The 11,056-nt window shown below is 42.4% G+C and overlaps 1 protein-coding gene across 3 annotated transcripts in view; it reads right to left on the bottom strand.

The window, feature by feature from the left end:
- Positions 1-4,968: 4,968 nt before the first annotated feature.
- IKZF4 (IKAROS family zinc finger 4) overlaps positions 4,969-11,056 on the bottom strand; it is a 154,237-nt gene continuing 148,149 nt past the window's right edge. For all 3 annotated transcript variants that reach the window (XM_030196745.1, XM_030196747.1, XM_030196746.1), the window contains one exon: positions 4,969-9,401. In XM_030196745.1, the coding sequence (XP_030052605.1) occupies positions 8,677-9,401 (725 nt within the window). In that variant the 3' untranslated portion in view covers positions 4,969-8,676. The remainder of the gene's footprint in view (positions 9,402-11,056) is intronic.

Below are 11,056 nucleotides of genomic sequence, written 5' to 3'. Positions count from 1 at the left end.
CAAAAGCTCTACTTATTACCTATAAGACATGTTTTTGATAACAATTTGTATAGTTGAGACTGTTAAGGAGATTGAAACTATTTTTACAGCCTGGAGATTTTTGTTTTCGTGTTACAGCAAACGGTGTTACCTCCTTCTGCTTCCTGACTTAGGAAAGGGCTCTTGGGCTTCCAGTTCCACTCATGCACAGTATGGCAGCTTACGCGTGTAGCTCTCTCCTTGTCCTTTCTACCCAGAACAGGAGAAAGACCTTGGGGTAATAGTGGAAAAATGTGACAAGGCAGTGGCCAAAGCCAGAAAGATGCTAGGCTCCATACAGAAAGGCATAACCAGCAGAAAGGAGGAGGCCATTATTCCCCTGCATGGCTCATTTTGTGAGGCCTCCAAGTGAGTACCATATTCAGTTTTGGAGGCTGTATCTCTGAAATAGTTCAAAGGAAAACAGCCAAAGTGGTATGGAGTCTGCGCCAGAAGGCATATGAGAAGAGACATTAAGTCATGAGTATGCATACCGTAGAGGAAATTCAAGACAGATATGATGTTCAAACATTTGAAAGGTATTAATGAACAAAGGTACATTTTTCAAAGGCAGGAAAACGGTAGAACCAGAGGACATAAAAAAACTGAAAGTAGAAAATTTTGAAAGCAACATTTGGAAATGTTTCCCCCCACCCCCAACCATAGATAGGGTGGTGGATGCATGGACTGCCCTCCCAGTGGAGGTGGTGAAGACCAAAACAGTGATGGAATTCAACTTGCGTGGGATAAACACAGGGGATCTCTATTAAGCAAGAGGATGGAATCAAAGTAAAGAGCACTTCTGTTGAAAGCAAAACATAAATTACTTCCACAAAAAAAGCATAGAGGGGAGCAGCCTGAATGGAGTGGCAATTGCAACTCTAACCACCTTACTGGGCATTCACCTGCCCATCATTTACTGTGTTACTGTGTTCAGAATGAGTCAGCTGACCTTTTTGAATGGAACGAGATGAAGAGACCGTATTGCCCTTTTTTTTTGCATGCTTTACATTGTTTACTAATCAGATGGTGCCTAAAATTTAAACTCAAGAGTTTATGTAGTCTACTTAATACATTTCACCTATCAATTACTATCATACAATCCAGCTCTGTGGGCGCTGAGCCCCTTCCCTCTATATTGAGGAAGCTCCTTCATTTTTGTCCAGGGAGGGATAATTTGTATTGTGTTTGCAACTCCCATTATTTTGAAAAGGTGGCACCTATGACTACTATAATTCCTACTAATTTTTTTCCCCTTGCTTGAATTGTTAAACCAAATATGTGCCAATTTTGTTTCAGTTTAAACACTATAACACAATGTTCTTCACTACAAGGTCTGGGGTACTGGTAGTAACGCCATTGGCCCTGTGTGGCTCCTTAAGGGGCCCTTTTACCAAGCTGCGGGGAAAAAGGGCTCTGTTCTAGCGGCTGGGGCCATTTTTCCCATGCACCAGGGCCCTTTTTACCACAGCGGGTAAAAAGACTCCAGGCACTCATGGCCATGTAGTAAGAGAACCATTGAGATGGCGATAAGGGCTCCTGCACTAACCCAGCAGTAACTGGGCAGCACGCAGCAATGCCCGATTACTGCTGCGCAAGTCATTTCCAGGTGTTTTCTTTCTCCCCCAGAAATGGCGCACACTCGGGGTGGGACTACTGCCAGCAGCCGCGTTGAGCCAATGGTAGTCCCAAAAGAGTGAGCGGTAAACCCACGTTGGACTTACCACTGCTCTGTAAAAGGGCCCCTCTCTTCTCTCAATAATGTAGACTCCCCCCTCCCCCCCACCTTGTTTACAGACTTTCACCAGAACAACTCTTCTATTTTCCTTCAGTACTGTGCAGCTCTCAGTTTTGAGTTATATAGCATACAGACCCCCCCCCACACACACACACACACACACACTATTCTTGTGAATTTGTGCAGTGATGAAGTTTGTAGGTGGATTAAGTTCACCAAGAACTATATTGTGCTGGAAGAAAACAGAACAGCTGTCTTAGAAGCAATGCCACAATACTTTGAGAAAGGTCAGGGGGCATTAAACCAGGAAGGAGATGCAATGTGGAAGGAATTGGGACAAGATGATTGCAGCTGACTGGGACTGATGGGAATTGAGACAGATTGGGATAGGATTAGGGGAAGCAAGGAAGTTTGACTGAGAACAGGAGAAGGCATGAAGTCAAGAAGTTGAAGCCACTTAGGTTAGTCTCTGTGTCCCCTTCCCTGCGCAGCTGTCGCTCTGCGTATACTCAAACAAAGCAAACAAACAAACCTATGAGCTGCTGCATCCATGTTGTCATTCTTTATTGTTGGTAGCATTTTTATTTAATCTCACTTATATTTTCAAACATGCCAGCTTGTGCAGCATATGGATGTATACAGAGGAAGTATTATAACAGAAGAACTTTTCATAGGTAGAGTATTAATTTGTTATAAATCATAATCAGTGTGTCATTTGGAGAGGCTGATTATAGGGTCACCCTAGAGTGTGTGATATATTCGTGCAGAGATTTTTTTCTCTCCTTGTAAAGGGCCACTAAAACAGACAATGTTTTGAGAATCAGGTGCTCAACATTCAGAGTTTCTTTACATCTATTTATTTAGTTATTTACTTATTTATTTATGGCAGTTATAATCCACATTAAACAAGAAATAGGTTGAAGTCTGGGAGCATTTAATATGTAATTTTTTCTCCTGTGCCTAGATCAAAAGAGAAAGATGGTTTGTGGGAACTTGATCCTTTTGTTTTGTGGAATGCAGTGGTATATTATAAAAATGCACTTAATATTGTTTATTACTTCTGTTTAAAAGAAAGATATTAACTGATGAGGACAGAGCTACCTTCATGCAGAAGTCCAGAGTCAGTCTAAATGTGCCAACATTTTCCAGTTCTGTGAAATATATTTAGTTCTTCTTCAAGTCAGTTTTAAACAGCACTTTCTCAGTTACTACCCAAATGTGAAACACAATTATAATGTTAATTAATAATTTTTGGACGTTACAGAATTCTATTATTCTGTGTCACTGTATTTCCAGTTTTGGCACAGTATAAATCATCACAATATATAAGAAAACCAATGGACTGCATTAGGGGCATTTAGTTAAGTTTAAACATTTTTATTATTATGAAAACTACTTGTCCCTGAAATATGCTCAAAAAAGAATAATTTTTACAAAAGAGATGAGGTGAAGATGTGCTCCCTGTGCCCCAATAAAATGAGAGTTTAATTTTACTACCAATCTTTATAACACCAGGCTTCTCAAGGCAGATTACAACAGTTAAGATGAACCCATCAGTAAACACACAGTAACATAGTAGATGACGGCAGAAAAAGACCTGCACGGTCCATCTAGTCTGCCCAACAAGATAACTCATATGTGCTACTTTTTGTGTATACCTTACTTTGATTTGTATCTGTCTTTTTCAGGGCACAGACCGTATAAGTCTGCCCAGCACTGTCCCTGTCTCCCAACCACCAGCCAGCCCCGCCTCTGCCATCCAATCTCCAATCCTCACTGAAATTTGGCCATGTATTACTGTATTGAACAGTGTAGAAAAATGAGCACAAAATACATCCTTTATTAGTGCAGTTTTCACCAGCTGCAATAATTTTGAAGCTGTTTTAGTGATATTAAGTTTTGATTTCATATTTATATCCACATATGGGACGCTTTTAAATAAAGAGCTGTCAAATATTGCCTCGTACCATCTCCTGTTCTCAATCTAACATCCTCAAGGGGAAGTTGTGAGCTGCCTAATTGATTAAAAAATCCAGGTGGTCATCTTCTTCCCATCTACCTTTGCTTGCTCCAGAAAGAAAGAATTATTTGCTGCTGTGAACTCATACTGAAGTCTGCTCCACTACCTGTAAGATTGCTTCCTTACAGCTACTTCCACTCCACAGCTTCCAGGGGGTGCTGTGGCTGATGCTGTTGCTTGTAGAAGGAGAGAAAACTAGGCTTTTTCTAGTGGAAGGGAGAGAGCTGTGGCTGATTCTGTTGGTGGGGCCTGGATAAGGGGGAGGGCTGTGGCTATTTTGTTGCTGAAGGCTTGGAGAAAGGAGAGGACTGGGGCTGCTGCTCTTATTGGCACTTGGAGAAGGGGAGGCTGGGAATTTATGTTTTGAGTCATTGAATGGAATCTACTGGGAATCCATCCTAAAACGTCACAAAAATTACTGTTGTGATTCAAACCCTAGGAAAACACCTAATTGCCTCAAAAGAGAACCCCCAAAATGTCAAACAATAAGCACCTAGGCTAGTATCAGAAACCCTAATTGTAAGAGACTACAATTTGTTCACCATAGCCCAAATCCTTCATCTGTCATCAAAGGCAATGACACACTAGAGGGAAAGATGCAGTTAAATTACTCATGTTTATTTATAACAGACCTTCAGCCAGTACAGTACAAAACTTACAGTAGTATATCTCCATTACACAAAGTTACTTACAATATATTACAGATACAAAAAAAAAAAAAAAAGCTTTGCAGAATTTTTTAAAAGCAAGTATAATTTTCAAGAAAAAAGGGGGGGGGGGAGAGGGAATAATAAAAGATAACAACAATCCATTAAGATAATACAAAGGAGGATGATTTGCAAAAGGTGTAAAAAAATTAAAGGGGTGGGGCATATGGTATTGCACATTTCTTCACACACCTGATTTAAAAAAATATATACATACGTACACATACAAAGTTGGAAAGAGGGGATTAAAAAAAAAAAATCCTTTTCTTCTCAAGGTTTGGAAGGCGTCACCAAGAGTACTCCAGAATTTCACTTAGAAGGTGGCTAAAACATTTAGGGGTGCTTTTACCAAACTGTGGGAAACAGGGCCCCACATTAGCACCAGGGCCCTTTTTACCGCAGCAGGTTAAAAGCCCCCAGCACATATGGCCATGCGGTAAGAGAACTCTTACCGCATGGCCATGTGGCAGGGAGCCCTTACCGCCACCTACTGAGGTGGTGATAAGGGCTCCCACGCTAACCGGGCAGCGCCTGGCGAAGTCCGATTACCAATGGGTTATTGCCGCTTAAGCCATTTCTGGGGGTTTTCTTTCTCCCCCGGAAATTGTGCACGCTTGGGGCGGGACTACCGCCGGTGGCCACGTTGGGCCAGCAGTAGTCCCGGAAGAGCAAGCGGTAAGCCTGCATTGGGCTTACCGCTGCTCGGTTAAAGGGCCCCTACATGTTGAATTTTCAAAAAGAGGTAAAGCCTTGCTTGATGCTCGGTGTGGCTCAGGCTTCTCATGACGAGCCAGCAAAGTGCACGTATGGCTGTGCGTCGCACAAGTAACAGTCAAGGTCTGAAAGTTCCCACATCTCTACCTTACCTCAGAATTCAGTTAGCAATTGCGATGCAGGTGTTGGCTAATTGGATGACTTCTGCATGGGGCTCTCAGTTTTGGGCAAATTACTGCTTCCACCTAATCCCAACTCTGCCTTTGTAAAGAAGAGTCCAAACCATCTTAAACAAGCTCTCCGAGACTCTCTCTCTCTTCCTAAGAGTGATGTCACATACTTTCTTTTGATGCCATGGGTCTCACATAAAAAAAAAAGGTGAGATATCTTATTTAAGGCCACCAACTAAATCCAGATTTGCCCAACAGAGTTGATCCAGTCTTGGGTTTACCCCATTGCATGCAGAGACTTGTAGTTCTGATTTCTCCATTGTATTTCTCTGCATGCAATGGGGTAATCCCAGGTCTGCAACCCTATTCTTACTGCATGTGGTGGACTTCCTTACCTTCATTAAGATATGGCTAGCTCAAGAGATGGCTGCTAGCCAGAGACAGCGTGGTGTGTAAACACTCAACAGCACCTACAGAGGACAATTCTACAGGTTGACATTTAAAATGTCAACTGTCAAGAGTTATGAAAACTTTCAGCATAATCAAAGCCCACCTGACATTTCTGTTGAAATCTCATCATCTGACTATGTCTGAAGAAAGAAAAACTACTATATGTGTCATCCTAACACAAACCCCAGATCTGTTTTATTCTTCTTTAAAAGTCTCTCAAGCATTTGCAAAGGTGTAATTTATCACAAGGCTTTTGATCTGTTTCTTGGTTTCGCTGATGGTACCCCGAGGGGGACACATTTAACAAGTTTTAATATTTTCAACTTAACAATAATCAGTCATTCCTGGGGCAGTGGAAGGCTGAAGGACTAACAGGAGCAGCAGTAAATTAAGTTTTCTGTTTCTAACATGTTGAAAGGATTGATGTGATACTCATGGGTGCATGCGTGTACAGTGAGAAATTGAATCTTTCACTGACCGCATCCAAGTAACCTTAAGTGAGAACTTGGAGATGCATTTCCTCTTTAAATAGCACAGTTGTTGGGGGCAATAAGAAATTTTCTTATTTATATTCAGACTCTTAGGGGTCCTTTTACTAAGCCGCGGTAGAAATCAGCTGGCAGTAAAAGTTGAGATGCCCATAGGAATATAATGGGCTTCTTGGAGTTTACCGCCAGATGATTTCTACTGCGAACTAAAAACGGTACTGCGGCTTAGTAAAATATCCGCTTAGAATATCCTTTCTTCTCCCCACCCCTCAATGAAATATAGGGCTCAGAAAACCAGGAGTCTCTGAATAATTTCACTTACCAGCCTCAGAGCACCCCGCCCACCTCATACACACTACAAAAAGCAAGAACATGGAGCAAAACAGTGTTAAGTTATGAGGTGCTTCTGTTTGTTTTATGTTTTGTAGAAAAAGAACAAGCCTTTGGTTTTAGCCTCTAGGAAGCAGTGCAGGGGCTGCTGTGAGTCTCCTGCCCTCCACCACTTCACCATATCTCCTTTCATTCATACCTGATCTCACTATAAAACAGTCGCTACTGAAGAGAAAGAGGAAGAGCCAAAATGTGTGCCTGCAGCAAAGCCAAATACCTGTCTAAGCATTTTTCTTGTCTTTCTCAAGTGGAACTACAGATTTCTGTTTCCCTTCAGACATCACAGAGCTAACGCCATCAATTAGATACTGAAAATCTCAGTAAGGAACACTTTCTTATAGCGTACCAATCATCCAGCTCTGTCACCTGTGTGCACAAGACCAAATCATATCTGTAAGACTGTTTCATGCACTGATCTCACAGAGGCTTTAGGGGGTGATAGTGAAAAACTGTTTTCTACTTTAATTTCCACATGGTTTTCTGGGGTCTTACAATCACTATTAATGGGGTTCTGAAGGCTTATTAGCTTAAGTCAGAACCACTGCATGTCAAGCTGTCAAAAATGCATGAGAGATCTCGCTTTTCAGGATAAGAGGTAATTCTCTCACACAGCTCAGATTGTTCTACTGCCAGTGCTATCAAGAAAATTCATGATACACTTCAAAAATACATACTGGTACTTTAATACATAAAAAGTCATTCACCAACACCCCCACCCCCCTGTTATCTTTACTAGTACAGAATTTCCCGTTTCAGAACTGTTTTCAGAGGAACCTATGCACTGAGGATTTTTCACTGTGGACATACAATGGTAAACAAAAAACAAACAAACCATGAATACATCCAATATAGAGAAAAGTTCTGGCACGTTCTGTACATTTTGGTTCGCCACTATATTTTTATAAAGGCAGATGTGGATCTTACAAAGCACTGTGCATATCAGGGAAATCAGCCACAGCTTTCCCCGTCTCTATGATGGAGTTGGTACCACCTACTCCCATAGGATATGAAAATCTCGTTCCCTAGGTCCTAATTACAGCTTTGCCCTCAACTGCCAGCATTTACAAGGTAAAAAAGCAAACAAACCAAATACACAAACATGTTTGGGTGTCATCTAGTGCTCACCAAAACCGGCTGATAAGAGTTCAAAGTTGTGTTCTTACTGATCACGACGACATCACAGTCTCGGGGTCACTGTCTAATGTTGTCATGAATAGGGCCCAACATCAAAAGTCTTACAATCATTTCTCATCATATGCCCTGGGAGAGCAAGTAAAAACCTGATGATGGATTAATTACAGCAAACCTGACTGCAAGCATACATACACACACACACACACACTCAAGGGTTTCATTTTAACAGAGGGAGACTTTAACACCGTGGTCTGGTCCTGCTTTTCTAAGTCTCTCTTGTCTTGCTAAGAGTGCCAGGAGGGGAGAGTGAGAAACCCCAGAACCAGATCACAGTTGCACAGGGACATGAGGGTAGAGTCCACACCAGGCTAACTCTATAGCCTCTCCCAGAAGCATCACAACAGATTGTTTGGTTTCAAAGCTATTTACGGAGGGAGCAGGGCATATTTTAAGCATCAGGGTTTCTTCAGTTCTCCGCTCTACATTATACTTATCTCACAGATGAAAGGCAGGAGAACAGCAGCTCATTCCCCTGCAAGTCTTCACAGAACCGAAATGATTTAAGCAAGTTACAGAGTAAAGGCGGCTGCAAGCTTAATAAATTAAAAAAAAAAAAAAGCACAAATGAAAATGAAGACTGTTCAATACAGTATCAACAATATTTAAATAATGCACCTTATAAAAAAGGCAAAGTGTTAAGAGCTCCTTCCTGGTTGTGGGTTTTTTTCTCAACATTTCATAGTCAAAGTCAGTGCAAAGGAGTATAAAAGAAGGAATCGTCCATCCAAGCCTTGAGTGCAGTGGGGAGCGCCTGGTTTGATTTCTTTTTTGGTCCCCAACCCTGCCCCTAGATTTTGTGCTCCCCCCGCACTATGTGAGAAGAGAACTCGTACCGATCCTGGCTGTGATAGCCACAGATGTTGCATTCAAAAGGGTCTCTAAAGCCATGGCAACCCATGTGAATAGTGAACATGACATGGTCCAGGAAAAAGATTCGGCAATGCTCACATTTGTAGGCTTTCACCTGCTCCCCATCCTCACCCACTACACGCAGGGCTTCTTTGGCTGAGCTAGGGGTTGCTCGGGCAACTGGAGTGCCCTCCTGAAGCTTGGGGTCCTCTTTGGCATAGGCTGGACTCTGCTTGCTGCTGCCAATACAGTTCCCTGTTGGTAGCAGCAGGTTCCTCTCCTCTGGGTTGCTTTCAGTGTCCGTGGAATCCTGGCAGCCATTGCTGGGTGACATACTCTGGTCATGCCCTCGATACGTGACCTGCACACCATCAGGGGTGTCTTCGTGCCCCTCTGCTGCCTCTCGGCTCCCTGGCATCTCCATACGTCCAGGCAGTGGCTGCATCTGTGTGTACACAGAGCTAATGACTGGAGTGATCTCAGAAATGCAGTTTGTAGGGGGTAGCCTCAGTGGTCTTAAATGCTCAGCTCCTAGGAAGGCCAATGGGTTGCCAAAACTAGGGTCCATGGGTGGATGGTGGGCCACCAACTCCACATCCTTCTCAAAGCCAGTGTTCACATCAAAGGGGAGCTCAGACAGGGTGAGGCGCATTTGCTTCTCACCTGAGTGGAAACAAGCAGAGAGTAATTTTAAGACAGACATCAAACAGAACTAAAGAAGCAAGACTGCCCTATATAATACACATCTCAGCATCCACAAGACAAATCAGTCATATCAGGTCTGGAAGGGGAGCAGGACTGTGTTTGCTAGGAATAGTCACAGAAGGCGCTCTTTCTGTTTTCAAGGAGACTTCAAAAGAGACACTGAAAGATGCTCAGTGAATCCCCATCTCCTATCTTACCATATTTTATTCCAATAGATGGATCTCACCATAAAAATCAAATTCCTTCTTATTGGTGTCAAAGCTCTACACTTAGCACTGGTACCCTAATGATCAGAAAACCTCTCATTATACAAAATGTGGAAAAGTGATGGAATGTAAGCGATTTGGGATGAGAAATGATATGAAATCTTTTCCGCTATGAAGGCATGTGCTGATACTGTCAAGCATTTATGTGCTAGGGGTTTCATAAATATGTATTTTAATTTATTTTGCTTTTATAGGTGCACAACAATATTTGAAAAATTTTTTTTAACTTTCTCTAGTTCAATACAGTGTATAGTGTTTCTCTCCTGTCTCGTTATCATGCAATGTACCATTTTATTTAACTTAGTTCTTACAACCACAATGTAACTCTTTAGAAATGAACAATTTTCAAGTACTATTTTTTTTTAATCTGGCAGTGTTCTTCTGCTCCTGTGTCTTTCCAGCTCAGTTGGAACCAGGCCTGGGTCCCTTTATTCAAAACTACCTGTGAGTTTTTCCCATTTTATATTTCTTCCCAACCTGTGGGTCCAACAGCCTCCCTCCCACATTTCCAGCGCTCCCCTCCCCTCCGTGGGTCTGACACTTTTGCCTTCCTCCTTCCCACCGCAGTAGCTCTCTTATGCAGCCAGCTGATAGCAATCTCGACAGGCCTGCTCCAGAGCCTTCTCTTTGCCAAGAGCTGCTGCCAGAAGGCAAGCACGGAGATGCTGCATCCACGGGAGAAGTAACTGCAGGGTTTTTTTTTTTTGTTTGTTTTTTTTACTGTGGAAGAATAGCTTTTTACTGATCCCATGGGGTGTCAAAAGGTTTTGCTCCAGGACCCATGGTAAACACACTAATTATTGTTTTCTTTTTACCGCGGTAAACCGCAGGCCCCCCCCCATCCCCGTGTCATTCTTTACTTCACAGTATCACCAGCTCTGGATGACCTGAGGAGTGGAAGACCTAAACTAGAAACGTTACGCAAGTCTCTGCATAGTAAAGCACAGCACTGCCACTAAGCCACCAAGACAGCTTCCTCCCCGTTTTCCTTGTCAGATAAAGTCAGACCACCACTGCTTTTGGTCACTTCTATTCACCTGGTTTCTTCCCCGTTAGTACATTTATGTCTGTACTTAACTTCTGGTCATCCTGCATCTCTTGTGACACATTTCCCACATGTCTGAGAGTTCTTATTATCATTAAATGTGTGCTATGAATGGTAAAATTATGTATAATCATACCTGATAATTTTCTTTCCATTAATCATAGCTGATCAATCCATAGACTGGTGGGTTGTGTCCATCTACCAGCAGGTGGAGATAGAGAGCAAACTTTTGCCTCCCTATATGTGGTCATGTGCTGCCGGAAACTCCTCAGTATGTCGATATCAAAGCTCCATCCGCAGGA

The sequence above is a fragment of the Microcaecilia unicolor genome, chromosome 3, assembly GCF_901765095.1.
Source record: "Microcaecilia unicolor chromosome 3, aMicUni1.1, whole genome shotgun sequence".
Lineage (NCBI taxonomy): Eukaryota > Metazoa > Chordata > Amphibia > Gymnophiona > Siphonopidae > Microcaecilia > Microcaecilia unicolor.
This window is presented reverse-complemented; position numbering and strand designations above follow the sequence as displayed.